Source organism: Ixodes scapularis, unplaced genomic scaffold, assembly GCF_016920785.2.
Source record: "Ixodes scapularis isolate PalLabHiFi unplaced genomic scaffold, ASM1692078v2 PGA_scaffold1__304_contigs__length_218370807, whole genome shotgun sequence".
In the NCBI taxonomy this organism is placed as follows: Eukaryota; Metazoa; Arthropoda; class Arachnida; order Ixodida; family Ixodidae; genus Ixodes; species Ixodes scapularis.
Window position 1 is genome coordinate 103400677 of NW_024609846.1, and position 12579 is coordinate 103413255.

The 12579-nt window shown below is 43.6% G+C and overlaps 1 protein-coding gene across 1 annotated transcript in view; it reads left to right on the forward strand.

The window, feature by feature from the left end:
- LOC8026358 (hyphally regulated cell wall protein 3) overlaps nt 1-12579 on the forward strand; it is a 203489-nt gene that overhangs the window by 116052 nt on the left and 74858 nt on the right. The window contains exon 3 of the mRNA XM_042290878.1: nt 4195-4377. Coding sequence (XP_042146812.1) covers nt 4195-4377 — 183 coding nt within the window. The remainder of the gene's footprint in view (nt 1-4194; nt 4378-12579) is intronic.

Here is a 12579-nt window from a genome sequence, read left to right on the forward strand (position 1 = left end):
ATTCCGTATCTTGTTTAATTAAAACTTCTTTAAGGGTCCAATTTGAGTTACCGAAGGCTAGTTCAAATAAAGAAAGCTGTATTTTCTCCCCACTGTTTCTTCAATTGCTTACATGCCGAGGTGGCGGGATAGTTAGCGAGTTCTACTTGTAAGTGGGTTTGTAAGGAGGTTGCGGATTTTACAGCTACTGCGTCGGACCCAATTAGATGAAGTCCGAATGCGTAAACGTCGGTTGAGGTAACCTTTGAGTGCACATAAAGAAACCATTCCTGGTAGAAATCCCTGAGCCTTACACTACGATGTATCCCGTTTCGTATGTGCTCATTTCAGATGTTTTATTTGTAATTTATTTTGATGTTGCAATTTGTCATTTATGATTTCCGAACCGGTTTTCGAACCGGTTCAGCGCCCCGAACCGGTTCGCGAACCGGTTCGGGGCGCTGAAAATAAACAAAATAAATTTGCCTGAACCTGAACCGTAACCGAACCTGTATTTTTTTCGGTTCGACACGCTGATATATATGTATATATATATCAGGGTGTCGAACCGGAACCGAACCGAACCAAAAACCGGAACCGAACCGGTATTTTTTCCGGAACTGAACCCGAACCCGAACCGTTATATTGTTATCGCTATGAACCCGAACCGGAACTGAACCGGAAAAAAAATAACGGTTACCGGCTCATGTTAAAACGGTTCGGCCACGCGCTGTTGACAATGAATGTGCTATCAATGCCATTTGTTTTTTAAGTGCCGTCAACTGACACACACCTCGCTTACATATTTTTCTTCTCCACTCAGTCTTAGGAATATAAACGCTGCATCCATGAATCTTGACAAACGCTGCATCCATGAATCTTGACATAGGAACCAGTATTGCGCTGGTCGCGGTTTGCACGGAAGAAAAAAAATTAAAAGGCTGTGCAAAAAAAAAAAAAAAAAAAAATCGCGTCACGGGATTTAATTTTCTATAATCTCGTAAATCCTAAATGTTGCTGTGTGCTCATTTCATAACACGTTTCTAGAACGCGCGAGTTCTTGAAGCTTGCTTCCATCGGAATGAGAAAAGAAAAGGCTGTGGAGTTTGATAATAATGCATCCGGTTTCGTATAGGCACTTAGAAGCTAACATATTTCTGAGACAGCGAACTCTTCTATTTTAATATTTATCCTATTACGTCCTTCTGGCGTTGCGTTCGGTGAAGTGTTTTTCATATTCCGTATCTTGTTTAATGAAAACTTCTTTAAGGGTCTAATTTGAGTTACCGAAGGATAGTTCAAATAAAGAAAGCTGTATTTTCTCCCCACTGTTCCTTCAATTGCTTACACGCCGAGGTGGCGGGATAGTTAGCGAGTTCTTCTTGTAAGTGGGTGTGTAAGAAGGTCGCGGATTTTACAGCTACTGCGTCGGACCCAATTAGATGAAGTCCGAATGCGTAAACGTCGGTGAGGTAACCTTTGAGTGCACATAAAGAAACCATTCATGGTAGAAATCCCTGAGCCTTACACTACGATGTATCCCTTTTCATATGTGCTGATTTCAAATGTTTTATTTGTTATTTATTTTGATGGTGCAATTTGTCATTTATAATTTCCGAACCGGTTCGCGAACCGGTTCAGCGCCCCGAACCGGTTGGCGAACCGGTTCGCGGATCGAATTAATCGAACCGGAACTGAACCGGAACAAAATAAGTTTACCTGAACCTGAACCGTAACCGAACCCGTATTTTTTTCGGTTCGACACACTGATATATATATATATATATATATATATTATGACACTGAAAACAATGTGAGGTTGAAATCGGGTTGGTCGGTTTAAATTATTAAACACATTGTTGGTGGTCAAAGAATTTCTAATTATATAAACAGACTTTTCATGTCCAGACTACGGCTTCTAAAGTTTCGTTAGATTTTAATAAATTATTGAGCTCGAATTATGTCTTCATAGTAGTGGTAATACTCCAAGCTTTTCTCAAACTTAAACATTTAAGAGCATCGTGCATCGCTAAACGACCTCCAAAGAAAGCGTAGTGCAGAGATGTTCGTACGGTAAATCCGCTCCCTTTCTCAATAATGCCTTTTTTTATTATTATTTTCATAGCATGTGACATTTATGTTGTCCTTCTCGGAGTGCAGCGAGATGCTCGCCCTGTTTGCACCCATCGCAAAACTAAACTTTTTTTTTTTCTTCTTTAACATTAAATATGACGGCGCAGCACCCGGCTCTGCTATCCAGCTGCCTGTTTCTTCCTTTTTCTTTTTTTTTTTTTCCCTGCAACATTCGTTTATGACAGGTAAATTGTCCGCTTGTACAACAATGGTTCGCACTCGATCTAAGGAAAACAAAGCGGGGATCGTCTGAAGAGGCTCTCTGCCAGATGTTCCAGCTCCGGTTGGCACAACGCTGGCGCGCACTGTCTCATCGTTTCGGAGGCTGCACTTGCTCGTTGCTGATGTCAACACTAGTCGACGCATTTGGTGAAGCCGACAATCGTTTCAAAAGAAAATGCGTGTATTCGGTTGACGCTACCGTCTACTTCGCATTTACCGTACGTCCAGGCGCATATGACAAACTCCATGAATGGTGTTCGTCATGTTTCTGTAGCCGTTCTATCATCGCTGAACCGGTCGTAAACGGAAAAGGCCAAGTGAGTCGCACTTTTGACGCTGCTGAATTAATCCTATTGCATCGTAGTGTCGGCTTCGTCTGCACTCGAGCTGAAACAATGCATAGTTATTAGTGAAATGCATGGCCAGTTTTCCCAGGCAAGCACTGATCGCGACACATTTCCTCCTTTCATTCATGATTATTCGGTGCTTCATGAACCTAATAATTTCATTCTTGGGAGGTGCCGCTTGGAATATCTGTACGTGCCTATTTTTTTTTTTTTTTTAATTTAAAATTCAATGTTTTTTTAAAATATTTATTCGCCAACTGCTTTTCGCGGTAAGTAATGTTGGTTTCTATTATGTCTAAGTTTTTTTTTTTTCTTCCCTTCTGTGCTCCTAGATATTTAAAAATAAAAACACGCGTATTCAAATTATTTCATCTCCATCGTTTAATTAATTCATGCGCCCTTCCGCGACAAGCGTGTTTCAATAATTTTACTTCCGGTTCATGATCAATTTAGCAGCAGTGAACTTTCCAATAGCGCTGCAAATTAAAAAAGAGGTTCAAAATAAATATAAAATTAATTTTTCGTCGGTAAGAGAACATTGGTGCTTCCACTTACCTTCACGGTAAACAAACTCTGGAAAATTATATGCAGTATATATACGGTATAATATATACAGTATACATAATTATATACTGTATATATTATATGCAGTTAAACAAATATATCGAGCATCAGTGCGGTGGCCAAAATATAAGAAATAGCGTAATGCAAACTATGAAATTGCACGTAACTCCACCCTATTTCGGAGCTCGATGACGGCCACGTAATATTCAAGAGCACACCAAACCTAAAAAAAGAAAAAAACATATTAGATTCGAGGGCGGTCGAAAGCTTCATTTCCGTCAACAAATAGACAGCTTCCAGAAGTGCGCGCCACTATTCGAGTCCGCCACTGGTTGGGCACGTGCTCTGGGGATGTGAATAGGACGCGAGAGCTACGTCAGTGTTCGGCCTGAACTCGGCTCAACTCTTATTGGACACGAGTGCCGCGTCAGTATTTGGGGAAGACTCGGATTCAAGCGTATCCCATAGTGCCGGATGCCTTCCAAATCAGACGAGGTAACGGCCGATGATGTATTATTGATTACGACCTATTAGCGCCGAGATGTTTCGGTGGCGCCGTCTTGCGGTTTCCGTTCCTGACGTCACGATCACGATATTTGCTTCGCCGTGAATGGCAGCATTTTCCTCGCCTTGAACCGGGGATTGGGCAAGCATCATCAGTATACCGGAAGCTATGTGACTTCCTAGATACATTCGCGCACGTCGCTAATACGTGTGATCTTGGGTGACCTTGCATGACCTTGTGTGCCCTACGCCCGCTGCGCCGATGAAGCCCACGACGGTGGTAAAAGAGGTGTATGAAGTCTGGGTTCCGTACCGCTCGAGGATAAATATCGTTATTGCTCTACGGGGTTCCTAAGGACCCACACCCAGCGCTTCTTACAGATTTGGTGCACTGGTCCAAGGTAAACGTGGGGTGGACATTGAAGACGACCGCTTTGGTTTGCAGGTGGAGGACCAGGGGCTGGACCCGAACCTGAGCGACAACGACGGTGCGACCGCGGCGCACTTTGCGGCCAGCAGGGGCCACGTGGAGACCCTGCGCTGGCTGCTCGCCCACGGCGCCGCCCTGCTGCCGGACAAGTTCGGCAAGTCGCCCTTCCACGACGCCGCTGAAAACGAGCAGCTAGAGGTGCGCCCCCCCCCCCCCCCCTTTCCTCCTCTAACCCCGGGCCGTGCAACACGCGTTTAATCGACTTTTTTTTTTTTTTTTTTTTTTTTTTTATGGAACACGGAAACAGTTATTTACGGCGAACGATACCGGGATCCGGGCGGCTGACGAAACTCAGGTTAGGATTCGACCCAAAAAGCGTGATCTGCACGGGAACAATGAGCATCACGTTTCACCATACCAATATCTTCTCAAACATCGTGTGTGTGTTTTTTTTTATTATTATTATTTAGTTGTACTATGCGCTTCATCGTTCTCTGGGATCCTTGTACTGTTCGCCTTGTTTGGCTGGCTTCGCGTTCTGCAGGATCATTAAGGTGGTGTGAACCTCGAGTGTACGAAAGACAGGAAAACAGGCGTTCATCGAGCGCTTCCCCTCGGGTCCCCTGCACACACACACACAGGACGTGTGCGGTATTCATTACAAGTACGATCAAAGTACTTGTATCGCATTACTTTTTGGGGTAATTTTGTAATCATTCGATTGTATTAGGAAGTACTCCCCAAACCAGTCTGATTACTCCTGAAAAAAAAAACTAATATTACCCGCAACCGTTAATATTTTTTCCTCCCCTTTTTAATGGCGCCCCTTGTTTCTACAAGTTTCGTGCCTAGAAATCCTGGAACGAAGTTTCCGAATGGAGAATGAATTACCAACATTAATGGATTAAGATGAGAAGCCTAAAATTCGGGGATTTTATTTCAATAATGGACAGTATTAAAAGACTCGTTTTCAAACCAACGGAAAAATCTGTCGTTCTGAACATCGAAGTACAAAAAGTAGCGGTTACTTTTTCGAGTTAACGGCCAATTAGTTTTCTTCTCGGATAATCTATTTGAATATATTTTTAACAGAATGTCATTTTCATCGATTATACCTTTTTTAGTAACGTGCGTGCAAGTCTGGCGCACATGCACACAAAAACATACCAGCCATGTGAGTCCTTGGGGTGCAGGCGTTGTCCTTTCGACTCGGTCCAGGGTCAGGCCTCGCTCTGTGATCCAATTAGGCGACCTTTAACTTATTTCCGTACACTGCACCTATTACCAACGTTCACGCTCCGGTATCTGGGCGAAAAACCTTGTCGACCAAGATTTCCCTGACCGATACCGAAGCTTGCCCGAGGAAGCAGATCCGCCAAACTTCTCTCGTCGAAACAATGGCTGGCCGTCTTGGGTCGCCGTCGGCGCGTTCGCTAGTCCTGGCTGCATTCCGGAAGTTTCATTAAGGCGTTCGCGGGTCACTCGGAGACTGGTGGGGATATTGGAACATTCCGAAGTGTTCAAAAGCCACGAACCCGAACACGTTTTTCAAAAGCAGAAAAAAAAGTACATATATGTTTTTTTGTTTTTTTTAAGTATTATATATATAATAATAGTAATAAAAGGCTGCGCCATTGCAGTTGTCTTTTTCAGAGTCAATATTTCCTCCAGAAACGATTAATTGTGGGTGTCTATTTCGTTTTTTAAGTGTACACACACACTAGAAATGTCCTTGCGTCTGTTTCACCGCTGAGCAGATCACAGTCATCTTCGGAGTGAGCTTCGCAAGTGAATGACGATGCCTGAAGTATATTTTCCTTTAAAAATAGGATGTATGCAAAAAATTGGGTTGTGTGTGTGTTTATACAGCCTAGAACTTGGTCTGCCTCACAGGGGCGACGAGTCTCCCAGCTGTAGATGAGCAATTTAGCCAGTGCGGTACAGCCGCTAGCCTGGGGTCTTTAACGTGCATCACGCAGTAGTGATACACGACCGCACGCCGGTACGATGCTCATCCAGATCGAAACGGGCAGGGGTGGGGCTCGAACCCAGGATCCCTGGGTTCTGCAGCGCGAGCTTTCGCTCCACGTGCTCCGAGCTGGTGTGCGCTAGACCACTCGGCCACCGATCCCCCCGGATGTATGCAATGTAACACTAAGCAGGGTTTCACTGTTACATGATCACGGCAAGCTCGGCATTACACGGCATATTTGTTTTTCTTTGGACTTGTTTATGGTTTTGTCATGCTGGTAAATCATGAGACCTAGAAGGGAAAGAGTAAGGGCAGTAAGAGAGACAGAAATAAATGGGACAGTAAACTTTATGTTTTCATCCTTTTACAATATTTCTTTTTTTTTTTTTTTTTGTGAAGGGCTTTGTTGTTGTCATAAGATCACAGTTGTTGTTGGAAGCACGACAGCCCTCTTGGGGAAGTAGACGCGGGAGCATTGCTTAGAGCCCACCCGTTAATCTATGCGCTCAAGAGCGTAGATAACTGTATGGTTCATTATACTATTTAACGAACAAATTGTTTAAAAACAAATCCGCGTTTGCCCACACCTGCAAGTGTGGGCCGTCCGCGTGCGCATAAACCATATTCGCGTCAACTAATACATCTGCGCATGCGCCGACAGCAGCGCCATGACAGCGGCGTGAGGTTAGAGCCGCGAGTTTGCGCATAAAAGGTTGGGTAGGGCGTCGTTATCATAAGGAAGAAGTCGCCAATCAGTCCGCCCGCTCCAAACATTATTAAGTCCAGGGTTTACGCTGAGATCCTCTACAAAGAGACGGGCGTCTCGGTTTTGAAACCTGCAGCCCTGAATTCAAAAGCGGCTGATAATTTTCGTTACGGTATCATTGGAGTGACTTTCACAAGGATGGCCTTGCTATAGTTTCATTATGTTGGGGCGACGCTCGAGTTGTGATTCATTTTTCGAAAACTAGCTTTGCCTCATCACTTAAAAGTCAAAAGGCGGTGGCCATGGGATAGTGAATCGGTTTACTTCACTAAAAAGGAATACTATGTTTCAAGGGTTTATGTTTTAAATCGACAAGGACCATCCGACACGCCCCAACGAACGACGGGTGATAAATTTATGTCAGTAGATTTTTAATGTGGGAACGAAATATCAGCTGCACGACGCCTACACCCCAATGAGTATTCGTCCGACTGCGAGTGCCTCGACCGAGGTCTGGGCCCACCAACGGATCCGTAAGGCGGCATCTTTCCTCGAGGCCACCGAGGCCGCTGCTTGAGTTAGACGTACAAACTCTGCAATTGAAGGCGAAAAAAAAATTAAAAAAGAGTCACGTGCAGCGACTTCAGTAAACCTTTCAACAATCGGAAGGAGTCTGCGCCGGTTTTGGCAGAAATCAGAGGAACTCAAAGTTAAAGCTAATTTATTAAATTTTCTCATATTGATCCGTTGAATGGGCGCGCAAGGTTAACTGTGGAATATGCTTTAGTTTTTGCTACGCCAGCGTAGAGACAGCTCAACTTGGCGTCAAAGAATCAGAACCGACGCTTTCACAAGGTCTAGCCTAACTTTCCTCAAGGTGAAGTCATATACGATGATATACCTTAAAGATGATACACCTCATATACGTCATATACCGTTAAAGATCCTCATTAGTGACATTACATAAGAGGGAGGGGGGGGGGGCACATTTTCATGATAATAATATAAAGAAACACTCAGCAAAAAAATAAAAAGAGCAGAAAAACATAATTACATAAAAATCCGGAAAGCACTCAGTCACACATAGTCAATAAATAATAAAGTCTTGGTCGGATAAGGGTTTGGTAGGCTAATTGGCGAAGATTCAAAGGAGCAGGGTGAAGGCAACCCCTGATTGTATCCTGAGGTTTTTGAAGCGGCAAGTAAAATTAGCTCGGGTGGTGTTGTTGTTGTTGTTGTTGTTGTTTTGGTTTTGTTGTTTTATTTGGTATTTTTTTTAATCGGTTATCAACTAAACGCACACGTAGAAATGTTTCAAAATGAGGCGCTAAAAATAGTTTGGACAAAGACGGAAATTGCAATTTGCTGGTCCAGGGCTTGAATTAATAGCATTTAAGTTACTGATGTCACTAACGATCGAAAATGTCAACTTTTGGAGCCACATACACGCGACAAAACATATACAAAGAAAAACAAAAAAGCATCCCAAATAAAGCTGTTCCATTTATTTTGAAATACCATGGATTGGGAGACCCTGGCTCCTAACTGGAAGTCCAGTGCAGACCTCTTTCCTCGTTGGGCAGTTTGATACTTCAGTCCCATGTTACGGATAAAAAATAAAAAAAAGAGGGCGCGGGGCGGCCAAAGAAACACGCTTTTCGTGTAAGGCTCGTTAATATATGAGGCACTGGAGAAAACCAGCCTTCTGCGTTAAGTACTTATTTATAACTCTTTTTGTTCGCGTTCCGCCCCTTGAAAAGCATGCGGGAAGCGCCTCAGCACTCACCTCGTATCGCTGCGCCGCAGTGTTCTTCCGCAGCGAAAAGGCCGTCTGCTTTCATCGCCGTCACCATGGCAACAAAAGCCCAACGACCTTTTCGGACGGCGCGTCTATCACTGGGGAGCGTGTTAAACCTTCAGCCTGCGTTCACGCAGCGTCGCGGCGACAGTCTGAGGCTGCTCATTACAAATCTATTGAACTTTGGCTAGCAGGCGGCGTTCGGAAAATTCGGCGTTCGTCGCTATGGTGACGGCGATGAAAGCAGACGTCCTTTATGCTACGGAAGAACACTGCGGCGCAGCGATACGAGGTGCGTGTTGAGGCCCTTCCCGCATGCTTTTCAACGGGCGGAACGCGAACAAATATCGTTCAAGATAAGGACTAAATTCTGAAGGCTGGTTTTCTCCAGCGCCTCATTATTTGACAAGCCTTACACGAAAAGCGTGCTTTTTTTTACCGGAATTTGGAAATCGCTTTATTTTTACAGCAAGATGGGTCTAACGTATTAATGTGCCCTTTTTTGTACTAAAATAACGAAAACCCGAGTGATCTTTTTTTTTTTTCACCGGCCAGATAGATATTTTTGTTTTTAGTTACACTTAATTGCGCTAGTTATACTAACCCTGGTAATGAGAATGTAGTCACTGACAACTTAAGAAAGGCAGGGCAAGGCGAGTCCCGCGAGCATCTTGTTATCGCCTCGGAGCCGATCAGATTGCGGCCTCAGTCAATAACAACACCAAATATCCCATCATAAAGCAGAGATCCGCGAGCATACTAAGCCACACTCTGCGGAGCTCTCGGTGATTACAGAACTCAGCAGAGCGAATACATCATTCCTTGTAGCTTTAGTAACTTTAACACTGATTCATTTAGGAATTAATTTTTTTTATGTTGTTAAATGTATCGATGAATGCCACCGCCTATCGGTGAATTTTAGAAAGCAGCTTAGAAAAACACGAGGACAAGAAGGACATATACACGGCGCTGTTTTCTAATCTTTATATCATGTATACCTGTACTTGTCCACTACTCCCAACGTTGTTATTGATGAACCCTGTCCTGTAAATAGTGCGAATGTGTCTGTCATTTGTAAAAAAATATTTATATGTCTGATAATATTGATGTATTCGACCAGATTTGGCCTGACGACTGGCGGTATGTTTTAAACGAAGTAATAATAAATTATTTTACGAAACAGGGATTCATATCTGGGACAGACGGGAGTTCACCTTGATATAATTTTTTCTTAGATAGTATAAGCAAAATAAATTATAGGCCGGCTATTCCCAGTGGGCACCAAAACGGCCTTGAAATCCGTACATTCTGAAACTCTACCCTGCAGACTTGATACAAATAACTGTAAACGGAAAGGCAAGCAATGACGATAGATAGATAATTGGCAATCCAGGACCGAAATATGAAGATTAGTTTTCAGTGTCCGTCTTTGTTGTTTTCTCGGTTTTGTGTCTAATGAAAAATTTGAGGAAATTTACAACTGGTCTGCAGATATCGACCAGCTAGTCTCACGAACCAAATAGCATTGTCAAATGAGCGGTAAATCGTTTCCCACCGAAGCGGTTCCGTCGCTGGTTTGTTCCGCGAAGGAACCTGGGATCTCCTCGGGCTTCCGTCACGTCCGTGGTTTTCAATCTCTCTGCGAAGAAATGGCGTATGATATTTATATTATACATGGGCTGTATGAGCTACACTTCTTGGTCATAAAACCCGCAAACATTGTCATCATCGTCTCCACGAAGGAAGTGCACCGAAGGTTTGGGCCCTTGAGGGCGTTTTCACCACACGACGGTTTCAGCGGCAGGGAAGCACGCTCCAACGTAGAAAGCCCAGGAACAAAACGCCAGGCGTTATATTACATCTAATCAATTTTGACAACCATGTTTTGGTGTACCTTCCTATCGTTCCTTGGTGGAGAAAAAATCACAAAAAATGGAACGTGGTTGACTATCTACTGTCATTATAGCATCCCGACGATGCGGAAATGCAAACGTTTTGGTGAAATTTTAATGCTCTAATTTAAAATGCAAGTTTTGACATTAAAAACTTTTACTCGCGTTCGCTGCGTCAAAAATAAAGCAAGGCGTATATATATATATACACATTATTTTAAAACTTTTATCGCTTGCAGGGCACCGCAGATTGCATTCTTTCTACCAAACAAACGCGGTTGGCGTCAAGTCCCATAAAATGTCGTGGTCATACAATTGCATCCTACTCTGACTCCCTGACCAACGCTGCCGAGTTCCCAAACGTAAACGAGGGAACAAAAATAACGAACTATTACCAACTTTGCCATCCTTTACTCTGATCAACCGCACCCTAAAATGATGGCGACTCCAGATGTTGTGCAGGAAAGTTGACTCGCGCAGGCACGGAGCACGTCTTCTGCGTCATTTTGTCGCGTGGCAGCGGGAGTCAATCCCAGCCATAAACGTTATCTCAAGGATTATGCGCAGCACTGGGGGAATCACACAGGTGCGAGACGGTGACTCTTGCGACAGTCCTCGTTTTTGCGGACGTTTTCGGGCAAATAGAGTATCTGGCGAAAACAACGCTCGCGCTGAAGTACATTTCGCAACTTTTTCGATTGAGTTTTTTCTTTGTGTTCAGCTATTTAATACTGTGTCTTAGTGTAGACAAACGTTACTTTTGTCAATTCTTTTTTTGTGTGTGTGTTTTTTGTTAGTTTTGTGATGGAAGTAGCCTGTATTACTGTATATATTATTGTGTTCTTTTATTTTACTTTTCTTACCCCTGCTTTGTACTTAAGGGGGGTCAGTCAAGCTGCTCGAACAGCTTTTCATCCTCAGCTTCCACCATACTTACATAGTAAATAAATCTATTATTATTATTTTCTGGCCGGCTTTTGCTCCTTCGATAATGAAAGTGACGTCCCCATTGGAGCACCGCCAAAAATTGGAGAGTTGTAGACGGACAAGATGTCGTTCCTGGCGCCTCGAGACGTGACAAAGCGGTTGTTGTGCAGCGGCCTGCCTAGGTTGCGGGGCGAAGGGGATGGCGTTGAGTGGGCACTAGTTCCCTTCAGTTGTGCTAGTTCGGCTTAGAGGTTTTTATTTTCCGAGATGACGAGCTCTAGTGTTCGCCTGAAAAAAAAAAAATTAATTGAATATCGTAAGAAATTGCTTGAACCGTGCATGAAACGCAAACTTATACCTTTTAGACAGGTTTCGTAATATGATCCTACAGTCCCTCGTGCATGCACAATTGGGATCGCACTTTTTCAGTGGTTTTCTGTGCTTGTCGCTTCTGACAGCGTAGTAGCGATGCTGTTGTGCAGGTATTCGAAGCAGAGATGAAAGTAGCTTCTTCTTCTGCCACGCACAAACTAGATATTTCTAGGGCCTTATCAAACAAACAACAGGCTGGCCATGTATATCATAGAAAATTGATGGTTTTAATCTTTGGTGCCTGTTGCAGGCATTTTACGCTTGATCACTCAGTCCATGTCTGCAGTGTCACCAAGTGCTTTGAAGCGCTTTGTGCGACCACCGTCCAGCTTAGTAGAATGAGTGCATTGGGGACGCGTTTTTTACATTGTTGCAGTTGTTTCTGCGTTTGGTAACATCAAATTTATGCTGTTGTTGTTGTGTTGTTTTTTTTCTTTGGCAACAGAAAGGAGCTGTCAGAAGCCTTTTTTTATATATATATCGGAATTAGAGGAATATAATGGTAGCTTGCAGCCATTCCAGGATCGGAAATAGTCCTAGTGTCTCGATTCCTAGCAGTTGAAAGGAATGGAATTGTTAGAAACTCTAATTCCCCGGAATAGAGTTAGAATGGAATAAGGGGCGCCCGTTCCGCAACACTCCTGGCTATGAACCTTTCCAGTAGTCATCTTCTGCCTGCCGCCATTTTTGTTTACTGGGCTGGCGAACTAATTTAGCATGCGCGAAAGCTTTC